The following is a 13,331-nucleotide window of genomic DNA, read 5'->3' on the forward strand; positions in this document are numbered from 1 at the left end:
ACAACTCAGCTCACCCATTTGGGGGAAGTAGTATTTGGATAAGAAGTAAAAAGGCCCATGCTGCTCACCTATCCTGCTCTCAGCCCATCTGCCCGAGTCTCCACACATCTCCATTTTCTGCAGCCACAGTCCTTCACCAGCCCCTGCCCTTCTGGGGATGGGGACAAGAGCAAGACAGATTGTGTCCATATTTCTCCCACCACAGTGATCCCCGATCTCTGATCTGAGGTGGGAAAGGAGTTCCTGAAGAAAAAAAGGAGAGTAGGATGGGACCTGGAATCCCAAGGCACACTTGAACAGCATAACAACTTTTCTTAAACTCACAAGTGGTACTTTGGCAATGCACAAGTTTGCTTTCCCGAAGAAGAGGAATATGGTTTACTGAAAGGTGGAACAGGGCTGTACCTTATCCCAGTACAGGGCTCACAGGTCTGCCTTCTCCTTTTACTCATTTGCTCTGATTGAGAGATTAGCTCTGAGGACCCAGTTTACACCCAGAGCTACCTGATTAAGAGACTTTGCAGTTCTCCAAAGTCAGAGACAGCCTGCGCTGGGTGGGCCCTCGCTGTGAGCCCATATTTCGCCCACTGTGGCGCCCACTCCAAGTGCAAGGAAGGAGGCAGAAGGCAGTCGTGGCCCCCAGTGGGAGTTGTCCTGAGCAGCGTGCTGCCCCTCAGCCTCTCCCTCTGTGCTGGATCGGAGACAGTCGTTGCTGGGACCCAGGACAGGATATTCCAAGAATACTGGACTATCAAGTCTACATCCATGGTATCTGATACAGTGAAAATAAGATTCTGACAAGGTTGAAAGGAATTCAAGTTTATTTTTACAAAAGCTCCAACGAGCAGATTTGTGTGGAGAGGAGGTAGAGATCTGTACAGACCCTGGTACAGTTTAGCTGGTCTCTGACTGCTCTGCACCCACTAGCCGCCCCCGAGGCTTAGCGCACTTACAAAAGCTGCTCACGGCGGCAAGACTTCCCCAAGCACCGGTGAACAGTGCTGCAGGCATTCCTATCCGCAGCACAACTGGCCGACTGGCTGCCTGGGGAATGGCTCTGCGGCGTCGCGCTGTCAGAGAGCGGGCTTCTCCCTCACAGCCATGCTGGTAAGCACCTCCTAGCAGCACCGTGGCTGGAGCAGGCTCAGCCCCAGAACCTGCTCATTTCAACCCAAAGCTCTCAGAGCTGTGTTTCCCCCACTGGGGGTCGGCTGCTAAGATCATTCTTTAGCACAAAATTCCTCTAAGCTAATAGACTACTTTGATTAAGAGTAACAAAGGAAAAAACATGTTTTAAGCTTGATCAGCTTGCTGTACATTAAACAAAGCATACTTTATGATCCAGTTTTTGTAAGAGAAGACCTAAGTCAGGACCAAGTCAGGGGAAATGCACCTGGAGAGATGGTCCCATTTTTGCAATGATGGGCAGGGTTACTGGGACTTGAAGTGCTAGGTTTGTGCTTGGTATGAGCCTGGGAAGTTGGAAGAACCTGGCCAGCTCTGGCCAGTGGAGCAGCGAGAACTGGTCAGTCAGAACCAGCCCGGCCCTTCGGACCTGAGCAAGACCCTCCGCTGGCTTGACTCCAGCTCCCTGAGGGACCCGTACCAGCCCTTGCTGCAGAAGGAAAACCAAGCTACAGTATGACTGTTCATTCCTTCACCCTGGTCTCAGACCCATGGGAGAGAGGAAAGCAGGCTCTTGATTTTTCAGACTATCCTTCCCACCAGTGACCCTGACCTGCCTTTTTTCCTCTTTATTGCCTTCCAACGACCCAGGAACTTTTTCTCGGTTGCTTTCCAGTGCCTTTTTCCGTCCTTGTTACAGGATCAATAAAGCCTAGAATTCAGAGGAGTCCCAGCAAGAAGGGGTTGCCATTATGCTCTAAAGGATACTAGGGGTAGGGGCACAGAGGCCGGGAGGTGGGACAGAAAGTTGTCTGAGCAGGAGGACTACAAACTTCTCAGATGCTGCTTTACCAGTCCCTTGCAGTGGCTCAACTGCTCAGTACTGACCTGTAATTAAAATAGAGTGGTCATCCTTGAAGCAGAACCATTTTACATCCTAAGTCAAAGTTTGAGTGCTAAAATGTTAGCATAGAGCAATTTCAGGAAGGTCTAACCACTCGACTTCAGAGCATTAACCCCACCATCTCAGGGACATCCATCTCCAACCTCAGCAAAGCTGTTGTTAGTCTAACTATGCATTCCATCCTACCCTGTCCATCCTCAGGGATTCCGACCCTTCCATACCTGCCTCATGGTACCCCAGTACCTGGTACCATATAGTCCTATAAAGCGTGAGGGGTCTGAAATTTAACCTCTCCCATATTAAGCTCAGGGTTGCCTCCTCCTGAGCTGTGCATGTCCCCCTGACCTCACCCCATCCTCTTGACTACAAGGGCAGCCACTGAGATAAAGCTCTTCTTACTGTCAGAGAAACCCACCAATTGGTCCAGTAAAGGAAACATGTATCCCATACTCATCCAGAGGGCATGCCAAGTGTACAAAGCCTAGCCCTTAGGGGAGACTCTTCACAGAGTCACTGTGGCCAGAGCATCTTCTGGAGCCCACAAGGGTCAAGAAGGGTGATGCGTACCATTTTGGGGGCAGAGTGCGTCAGCTAAAGGGGCAAAGTGGAGAGCCTGGTCTGGGGCAAAGTTGATGTCTACCTGTGCTTTCTTTAGCAGATCAGATATAGGAGTACACCAGTCGGGCATGAGCCTCTCCAACTCTAAGGTGATGATGACCAAGGCCAGTGTGGAGCCCTTGAACTGCAGCAGCTGGTGGCCCGCCATACAGTGCTGCAGCTGCCTGGTCAGGGACGCGACGTGGAGGGAAGGATTCCTCTGAGGCAGCAGCTCCACCACGTGGGGCCAGCCCACGACCACCAGGGCGTGGAACTAGAGACCGTGGTTTTTAATGTTAGAACACAAACCCCCCCTACCTTTCATAGATAAATGACCAAAAGTGCAAACAATTTCAATTTCCATCAGGGAACATCAAAAGTTGCCCCACCCTTTTCATTCCCATCCATGGCCCCCCAAGGGACTTGAGGCTTAATACTCATTCTGTGGCCAAGCTGAGCTTCAACCTTGGAGAGAAAAGACAATCTGCTTCCTGACATGGTCATTATGAGCTTAAAGTACCTAGATTACAATGTTTCCATGCTGAAAAACAGAAGCATACTATTCAAGATTAAGGTAGCAGAAAAGTTACTCGTATCTGTTTGACATGAGAAGAAACTGCAACTTGGCAACAGTGGCCAGTTTCCATAATGAAACAGCCCTTAGTGATTTAATCTTCATGCTTCACAATAGACCAAAACCCCATGACATTTCCACATTGCATAATTTTGCCTTACTAACAGAATCATATCTTTAAGGATGACCATCATTCCCAAACTAAAAAAAATACCAACTAATACGACATTTTTTAAGTGCCAGATCAATATGGTCTAAAGCCTCAATAAGGATTGTGTGTAGGTGAATAAAGACAGCTAAGTGAATGTGTGTAAAGTGTAGCAAAAGCAGACAGCTTTTTATGTACAGTATTCATAGAATGGAAAGCTAAATATTTTTGCAGTGTGTATTTAAAAGAGAAACTCACCACAATAGTGCCGTCTAAAAATCTTTATAAAGTTAATTTAATGTCTTTTAGAAGTGGGAGTCTGGTGGAACTGTGTTGGATTTAAGATACATTTTCACTCTTACGTATGTCGTGAGCCTTGTGGGTCACCTCCCTGTGGTGCATGCTCAAGGGCGTGTGCCCGCCTGTGCTTGGCCGTCCTACGTTGTGAACAGCTGTTCCAAAGGTACAAATGAGTCTAGGGTAGACTCTGCCAACCCCTCGTACTTACTATGGTCAAGAAGTCCAGCGGCGTCGCAATATAGAGGTCCCAGTGCAGTCTGTCCAAAATAGCCAGCTCCATCCTCAGCAGCTCATTTGGGGTATAGCCAGAGCCATAGTGCTTTAAGAAGTCTTTTACGCGTGGAATTAACTGTAAAAAGAAAATAAAGAGGCCAAAGCCCTGTATCATGTTATGGTAACTTGTTTTCTTATCCATGGGAACTGGGAATCCATGACCCTAGTAGAGTTGTCTTCTGGTGACCTGCCACAGAAAATGCTTCAGAAAGAAAAACCAAGTCAGATCGTGGCAGCATGTCAAGTCCCCAGGTAGTTAGGATAACATGTAGTGAGTGTCACATGCTCACCCTCTGCAAGCAGGTTTTTATTTTCATTCCAGTGGAGTTAACATACAGTGTTATATTAATTTCAGGTGTATAATATAGTGATCTACTGCAAACAGGTCTTGATCCCCAAATACATGCCAGCTCATACCAAAGGTGATTTTGAGGGTGGGGCTGTGCCATCTGCCCTATTCAGCTGTATGAACTCACCCATGGTTTTCGTTCCTATCATTCCTGTTCCTGATCCCTACCGTGATTACTTGTCCCAGAGAGAAAAAGTATGCCTTTGAGCTTCCTGGTCTACACGAGACAGGCTCATTCACAAATCCTCCCATGGTTTTGGCAACACCATGGCTGCAACCACATTTCCTTCAACCTTGATTTAAGGCAGTTCATCTCTGGAAAAATGATGATTTTTTTCCCAGAAGGACTAGTAAGGCTTGTCTATGGGTACACGTTCAAGTACAGGTGCTTCAAAGACTATCTCCTTTTTTAGGTAAACAAAGTATTACCATAGCTCCCACAAATGCTTCTTTTAAGGGTCATTTGATTTTTAGTTGGACAGAAGCAACTTTGGGGGAGCACAGATTATATTCTAAAGAACAGGGATTAAAAGCTTTTTTTTTTTTTTTTAAGATTTTATTTATTTGACAGAGAGAGACACAGCGAGAGAGGGAACACAAGCAGGGGGAGTGGAGAGGGAGAAACAGGCTCCCCGCCGAGCAGGGAGCCCAATGCGGGGCTCGATCCCAGGACCCTGGGATCACGACCTGAGCCGAAGGCAGACGCCCAACGACTGAGCCATCCAGGCGCTCTGGTTAAAAGCATTTTTATGGAAGGTTTGGAACTGGACACACAAGCGATTTTTTTCTGACCCCTCAGACTCTGAGCTCAGCCAAGGGGGACCCTGTGGAAATGACAGAGACTTCACTATCCCCAAAGGGGGACAGGTTGTAGAGAGGGAAGGAGGGGGGTTCTGGGAAGGGTATTCAGAGAGAATCTTCTGAACAGAAACCACAGTGAAACTGCAAAGTCCAAGCAAGCCTGAAGCACTTGTGAGGGGGCGTCTCCTCTACCCCCAGCACATGGCCCTCCTGCCCCTCTCAGAGAAGGGTCCCGGAGTCCCTGAGGGCCAGCTTCATTGACACAGACAAGTCCTTAAATCTCAAACAGATTTCTCAGATGTAGTTTCTAGGGGTGGACGTTAGGCCACCTGGTTTGGGAGGCCTTTCTCCTAGCTCAACAGCAGAGGCTTCTGTCCAGTGGGAGGCGGCATCGAACATCAACCGAGGAGGTAAGATCCATCTGCTAGGAGGTCAGGCCTCTGGGTCTGCTGGACCAGGAGGATTCAGCTGTTCTAAGTGCCCATTTGTGGGTGTCTGGGGTGCAATAAGGCTAGAGAAGGGACTGCAGAGATCCTGGGAAGTTAATGAATTTTCCAACATGCCCAACATTCCTAAGGACACAGCCTTTTCAGGAAGTCTGAGTGCTCCCGTGTTACACTCCTCTACCTCAAAAGCAGCCCAGAGCCGACTGCCACGGACGCCTACCTCCTCTTCTTCGTTAACTTTGGCAGCGAGTCTCAAGGAAGTAATCATGGCACATTGGAGTATTCTCTCTCTTATCTGCAGTATGCAACAAACACATTTGAGCAGAACATGAATGCCAGAAACAAATGGTAAAGCACTGGTGGGTTTCTTTAGGAAATTACATTTTTTCCTTTTTTCAAAAAGAGACTGATTGTATTCCTCCACAAGTTAGGGATCTATAATGTGTTATATTAATTAATATGAATTAATTATATAAATGAAATTAATATAACAATTAATAGCGAGGGATCCCCTCTCCCCGCGCTCCCCCATTTTTAGCCATTTTTAGATTTGACCAGTGAATATGCTCCTGATTTCAGAACCACAAGAGACTAGTCAATAGTCCTTTGTTAGGGGAATGAATGATGGGAAATGCAGCACCATCTCAGGGAACGTACAGTCCCATCCTGGCCTCAGGCTGCACTGGGCCCGTCCAGACAAGCACACCTTATCTCACGGTAAGTCCTCTCCCCACCAAGTCCTCTCGGAAGGCCACACCACACTGAGCCAGACAGGCAGGCGAGCGCGATGTAAAGAGATTCCCATTACAGTTCTACCATTTCGAGCAAGTCCCTTAGTTTACGAGCCTCTGAGCATCTGGGATAGCAGAGGTCGGTTTCCTCTCCCACCCCATTACCATCCTCACAGGCCTCCCTACCTTTAATGAAACCAGGAGGCGGCCGAAGGTAGTGAGAGCCAGGTTAAAAGTGGTCTGGGAGAAGTCAAAAATGTTCTTAAGCTCCAGGAGCCACAACACGAGGTCCCGGACCTCGTGGCAGATCTCGACCTGCCAGAAAGAGCGGGTAGGGGAGGGCCGGGAAGGTCGTGGGTGGCCAGTCTCGGTCCTCCCGTGGCGCAGGACTGCCGAAGGTGACCGGAGGGGCTGTGAGGAGTCCCCGCACCTTCCGTTGCGGTGGGCCTACGTGCTTCTCTGTTGCCCAGCGGCTCAGGGACTGAGAAGGCCCTCCTCCTCGGCGAGAGCGGCCCGCGATTCCCGCCTCGAGCCTCGTGCCCCGCGCGCACCTGGGGCAGGTCCCGGCACCCCGGGGGCGGCTCACCTGGGCGCGGGCGCAGGTGGAACCCGGCCGCGGGGCGCGCGCGGGGAAGGGGGTGAACGTGCTCCCGGGAGGCCCCCGCCCGGGGCCCGCTACCTGGGGTTGGCCGCCCCGCCACGGGCGCGCCTCGCGACCCAGCGCCAGTTGCAGGTGGGCGACCAGCCGGCGCTCGTTCAGAGGGCCTCCCCTGTCCCAGGGCACCGGCCAGGGCGCGGGCCCGACGGGGGTCCGCGGAGTGCGCGGACCCGGAGCGGCGCGGAGGGCGGGGGCCGCAGCTCGGGGTCCTCTCCCGGCCGGCGCGGGGAGCCGCCCTCCCGAAGCCATGGCGAGCGCCGCGTCCCAGGTGTGAGACCCGCCATAGCCGGCCTTTTATAACCCGGCGCCCGGGACTTGCAGCCGGGGCCACGCGGGAGCCGGGCGGAGCAGGCTCTCGGGATCCGGCCCAGCCCCGGCCCGCAGCTGCCCCTGGCGCGCCCAGCCCGCCGGGCTTCGGCCCTGGCTCCCGGGACGCGGAGCCCGGAGAGCGCGCAGGGGGGCGGGGGATCCCCTCTCCCCGCGCTCCCCCCCCGCCCCCGCCGCCCACTGTGAGCTTCTTCCCCGCCCGGAGCCCGCGCCCCGGGACCGGAGTCCCGAACTCGGGACGGGGCAGCTGGTGACCACGCCGGCCCGGGAGAAGGACACCCGGCCGCCGACCCTGCGTCTTACCTCACAGTACGTTTTTGGGGGCACACAGCACCGGGTAAAGAAGCGTCAAGAGCGCCCCTCAGTCGGACAAGCTTGAGATGGGATTCTGACTCTGTGTGATCTCCTGTAGGTGACTTGAGCTCTCAGCCTCGGTTACTTCGTCCCTTAAAAAGCGACAATATCTTCCTCACAAAGTAGTTCCTTCATGCGTACATTTTTTTCCCGATCAGCAGTCATTCAGTGGAAGGCCTACAATGTGTTAGGACATGACAGTGAATAAAATAGACATGGAATTTACATTCTAGCCAGGAAAGATAGATAATAAGCATGAGTAGAATCCCAGCGATTTCACTTCTAAGTATATGCTCAACAGAAATTCATATATGTGCACCAAAAAGACACCTACATAATGTTCAGGTCAGCGGTATTTGTAATAGCCCCAAATGTCATCAGCAATTGAATGAGATAAACAAATTGTTGTATGTTCACACAATCGAATACTACACCACACTGAAAAAGAATGGACGAATGCTATACCCAACAAGAAAGAATCTCACAAACATAATACTGAATGTAGAGGGACAGGTACAAAAGACGTCATACTGGATGATTCCATTATTATAAAGTGTAAGAACAAGAAAAAATCTATAACGTTAAGAGTTAAGATAGTGGTTACCGTTAGGGGGCAGTGGATGGTAACTGGGAAGGATCGCAAGGACCTTCTAGGGGGATGGTAATGTTCTGTTTCTTGATTTAGATGCTGATTACACACATGGGATCACTTTGTGAAAACTGACCAAGCTGTGCATTTATGATTATTGCACTTTTCTTTATTTAAGATATACTTCATTAAAAATGTACTTTACATTAAATTTACATTAAAATATATGGGATTGTCAGAAGGAGAAGAAAGAGGAAAAGGAATAGAAGAAATATTTCAAGTGGTAATGACTGAGAATTTCCCCAGGTAATATCAGACACCAAACCACAGAACCAGGAAGCCCAGAGAACACCGAGCAGGGTAAGTGCCCCAAAATGATACCTAGGCATGTTGTATTCGAACTACAGAAAAAATTTTGAAAGAAGCCAGAGTGGGAGAAAGAAACTTTCTTTATAAAAGAGCAAAGAATTACATTGCATTTCTCTTCAGAGATCATGCAAGCAAGAAGAAAGTGGACTGAAATATTTAAAGTGTTGAGAGAAAAAAACTATCAACATGGAATTCTGTATCTAATAAAATTATCTTTCAAAAGTGCTGGAGAAATAAATATCTTGTATGACCAGGAACCTGCAGAATCCACTAAAAAAGTCTTAGAAGTAATAAACAAGTTCATGGAGGTTCAGAGCACAAGGTCAATGTACTAGAAAAAAATCAATTTTATTTTTATACAACACCAATGAACAATCTGAAAATAAAATTAAGAAAATAACTCCATTTCAGTAGTATAAAAAATAAAATATTTAAGAATATAACAAAAAAAGTGCAGCATTTATACATTGAAAACTACAAAACATCACTGAAAGAAATTAAAGAAGACCTAAGTAAATGGAAAGACATTCCATGTTCATAGATTAAAAGACTTATATTGTTAACATGGCTATACTTCCCAAATTGATCTGTAGATTCAACATAATCTATTAAGTTTCCAGCTGCCCTTTGGTGGAAATTTACAAGGTCCTTCCAAAACTTCAGTGGAAATGCAAGGGTATCAGAATAGCCACAACAATCTTGAAAAAGCAGAACAAAGATGGAGGCCTCAAACTATATGACTTCAAAACTTACCACAAACCTATAGCAATCAAGATAGTATAGTACTGGCATTAGGTTAGTCATTTAGACCAATGGAATTGAATGGAGAGTCTAGGATTCAACAGTCACATTCATGATCAATTGATTTTTGACAAGGGTGCCACAGTAGTTCAGTGGAGGAAAGAATAGGCTTTTCAGCAAATGATGATGGGACAGCAGGATATTCATAAACAGAAAAATGAGGCTGGATCCTTATATCACATACAAAAATAATTCAAAATATATCATAGATCTAAATGTAAAAGCTAAAACTATAAAATTCTGACAAAATAAGTCTTCATGACCTTGGGTTAGGAAATGGTTTGTTAGATATGTACCAAAAGTACAATGAAAGAAACAACAACAACAAAAAGAAAAATACATAAATTGGGTTTGATCTAAATTAAAAACTTTTGAGCTTCAAAGAGCACGCTCCAGAAATTAAAAAGACAACCCACAGAATGGGAGAAAAATTTATGCATGTTGTATTTCTGAAAAGAGACTTGTATTTAGGATTTAGAAAGAATTCTTGCAACTTAATAATGAAAAGACAAATAAAATGGGCAAAGATTTGAATGGACATTTCTCCAAAGAAGACGTTCAAATGGTCAATAAGCACATGGAGAAAGGTGCATCATTAGTTATCAAGGAAGTGTAAATCCAAACCATCATGAGATGCTATTTTACACCAGTAGGAGGGCTGTAGTCAAAAGACAAGAAAACAGGAGTTGGGGAGGATGTGGAGGAATTGTGAGCCTCATATATTGCTGATGAGAATATAAAATTGCTGGTGGTGTGGCCACTGTAGAGAACAGCTCAGCAGTTCCTCAAAATGTTAAACATTAGAGTGACTGAATGACCCGGCAATTCCACTTGTAGGCATATTAGACCCAAGAGAAATGAAACGTGTTCACACAAAAACTTACACAGCAGCAATACTCATAATGGCCAAGAAGTAGAAACAACCCAAATGTCTGTCAACTGACAAATGTATAAAAATGTGGCATATCCACACAATGGAATATTACTCAGCCATTAAAAGTAAAGAATTACTGGTATATGCTACAATAGGGTTGAAGCTTGAAAACATTACTCTAAGTGATAGAAATCACTCAAAAAAGGCCACATATTGCATAATTCAATTTATATGAAATGTCTCAAATAGGCAAGAGAGACAGAAAGTTGATGAGTGTTTGCCTAGGGCTGGGATGTTGAAGAGGAGGGGCTGGGGGGTGAATGGGAGTGACTGCTATGATTATAGAATTTCTTTTTGGGGTGATGAAAATGTTTTGATTGTGGTTGTGGTCTGTGTATATAATAAAAACCATTTAAGTTTACATTTAAATCGGTGAATTGTATGTGTGATTATATCTCAATAAGACAGGGTATATGTATATACATAATATATATATATATATCATATATACAGTATATCAGATGGTGATAAGTACTATGGAGAAATACAAAATATGGAGAAGAGATAAGACTGGGGCTAAAAGTTGAAATTTTAAGTAGAGAGATCATGGTAGGGCTCATTGGGAAGGTGATGTGTGAACAAAGACATTCTGAAAGGAGTGAGGGAGTCAGGTGTATATCTAGGGGGAGAGCTTTCCAGGGCCTGGGTTTGGATCTGGGCTTTGTCACTGCCCAAATATCTGACCTTGGACAAGTTATGTAATGGCTCTGAGCCTGGGTTTCTTATCTGTAAAATAGTTGTTCCTATTTTCGAGTAAAATGACTAATAGTACCTATTTCAGAAGGCTATTATATGGATTAAATTAATAATAAAAAAGAAAGTAAAGGGGCGCCTGGGTGGCTCAGCCGTTAAGCGTCTGCCTTCGGCTCAGGTCATGATCTCAGGGTCCTGGGATCGAGCCCCGCATCGGGCTCCCTGCTCAGCGGGAAGCCTGCTTCTCCCTCTCCCACTCCCCCTGCTTGTGTTCCCTCTCTCGCTGTGTCTCTCTCTGTCAAATAAATAAATAAAATCTTTAAAAAAAAAAAAAAAGAAAGTAAAGCACTTAGAACAGTACACTGACACTAAGTCAAATGCTTTATAGTTGTTTTTATTAGCTCCTACTGCAAGTGCAAAAGCCCTTGCCTTCTAAGATGGAACCATGCCCAGAATGTCTGTTGAATCAAGGAGGCCAAGTGGAGCTGGTGCAGAATAATGAGCAAGAGGGAATATTGTAGGAAATGGGGAGAGGGCCTGTGACTTTTAGTCTGTGAGATAGGTAATCATTGGCAGGTTTTGAATACAGAAAAGACACTATCTGATTCATGTTTTAACACCATCACTCTGGCTCCTGTGTTGAAAACTTACTAAAAGGGGACAAGGATGCACTCAAGGAAATCGGTTTTGAGCTATTGTGGTAATACACATGTGAGGTGGTGGTGATAGTGAGAAGTGGTCAGATTCTGGTTCTACTTTAAAGATAGAAACAAGCTCTACTGAAAGATTGGACATTGGGTATGAGGGAAAGAGACTGTACTGTGACCTAAGCAATTGTCAGAATTCAGTTTAGATTTATTATGCTGAGGGAAGTATGAGAAGGCACTTTTTTTTTTTTTAACGTTTGGAGGTGGGGCGGGGTGGATGGGCAGTAATATAGTGAGTAATATAGTGTGTGTGGGCGGGGGCGGGAATCAACCTTTCAGTTTTGGACATGATAATCTTGAAATGTCTATTGCACATCCAAGCGCAGTAGTTGGTGTTCAGAGCAGAGGTTCGGACAGGAAAGAGGATAGATCATTGGTTCTTTCACAAATAATTACTGAAAACCTGTCCTGTGCTAGGTCCTATTCTAAGTCCTATTCTAGGCTCTGGAAATACTTGTGAGAATACAGACAAAGCTCCTCCTGACTTCATCTGTAATAAAGATACGGGTTTTATAAACAAGTCAGCAATCAAGCGCATTAATGAGATGGACACGGTGTACAGTTGCTTGTATTTATTTGTGTATTTATTTATTTATTTGCTATGGTTGTTTTCAATATTTGGAGTACTCCAAGAGCCAGAAGACTAGCGGTGCGACCTAGGAATACCTCCCTCTCCCGACCGGTGGCAGCCAGGTATCCCCGCCCCAATGCGGGCCAGATTTCTAGCGCAGCCGACCGGCAGCATTGCGCAGGCGCGGCCTCAGTCTGGCGTCCTAGGCGACGACTCCGAAAGCCTCGGCGCAGGCGTAATTCAGGAGGCCGAGGGAGCCTGAGGCCCGGGGACGGGGCGGGGCAGCTCGGAGTGCGCTTGCGCACTGCCTGCTCTCGCCCGAGGAGCCGCAGTCTCGAGAGCGCCAAGGCGGTGTTTCGGTAGTCTCTGGCAAACCTCTCCCGCGAACCCGGCGCCGTTGGACTGCGCCCAGGGCGGGGACCTCCGCCGGGCACAGGAGGGAGCCACGATGCCGGTGAGGAGAGTCGCTCAGTGGCTGGGGTTCCTCATCCCAGCGGCCTGGCTCGGGGGCGCGGCCGTTGCCATGGAGGCGCGGATCAGGCAGGCGGCCGGGGTGGGGCGGGGCAGGGTCCGGCTCTGCGGGCCGGGGCGGTTGGGGAGCCTGGCGGGTGGGCTCCGTGGCCCGCGAGGTTCCAGCCGGTCCTGGGAGGGGCCCCGGACAGGCCCTGCCGCCTTCGCCGGTGCTGCATCCCGCAGGGCCTGCGCTGCTTGACATAAAGGCACAGCGCCAGAGGATGCGCTCTCGCTCCCAGCCCTGCTAGCTGAGTAGGGCGTCTGGGAGCGGCCGCGGGGGGTAGGCTTTGGATGCTCCGCACCTGGTGGGGTCTGTACGCCGCGGAGCCGACCCTTGGATGGTAGCGAGACGAGAGCTGCTTGCTTTTACTCCAGCCCTTGACTCGAGCTGTCATTTCTTTCGTGGTGCTTTAGCTTACAGTGCAGAATGTAACCCGTAGGTGTCTTTGTGTGTGAGGGGGGGTGGGGGGTGGTATGTTTGTCTTGTAGGATTTCACAGAGTGTTACTGTACACTTAATAGGGGGCGTCCTAAGTCCAATATAGGGTCATGGAGAACACTTGGGCTT

At 47.8% G+C, this 13,331-nt stretch overlaps 2 protein-coding genes across 3 annotated transcripts in view; one reads left to right on the forward strand and one right to left on the reverse strand.

Moving 5' to 3' along the window:
* Positions 1-1,875: 1,875 nt before the first annotated feature.
* CCNI2 (cyclin I family member 2) lies at positions 1,876-7,331 on the reverse strand. The gene is given in 6 exon segments (XM_036106422.2): positions 1,876-2,013; positions 2,670-2,944; positions 3,853-3,997; positions 5,738-5,812; positions 6,435-6,563; positions 6,928-7,331. Coding segments are annotated over 6 exon segments (990 nt in total). The 5' UTR covers positions 7,156-7,331.
* Positions 7,332-12,520: 5,189 nt separating this feature from the next.
* The window catches only part of KIF3A (kinesin family member 3A), a 54,346-nt gene continuing 53,535 nt past the window's right edge, over positions 12,521-13,331 (forward strand). The window contains exon 1 of one of the 2 annotated variants that reach the window (XM_036106411.2): positions 12,521-12,705. In XM_036106411.2, coding sequence (XP_035962304.1) covers positions 12,700-12,705 — 6 coding nt within the window. In that variant the 5' untranslated portion in view covers positions 12,521-12,699. The remainder of the gene's footprint in view (positions 12,706-13,331) is intronic. The other variant, XM_036106409.2, reaches the window with a different exon arrangement.

Source organism: Halichoerus grypus, chromosome 2 (genome assembly GCF_964656455.1).
Source record: "Halichoerus grypus chromosome 2, mHalGry1.hap1.1, whole genome shotgun sequence".
Classification (NCBI taxonomy): domain Eukaryota; kingdom Metazoa; phylum Chordata; class Mammalia; order Carnivora; family Phocidae; genus Halichoerus; species Halichoerus grypus.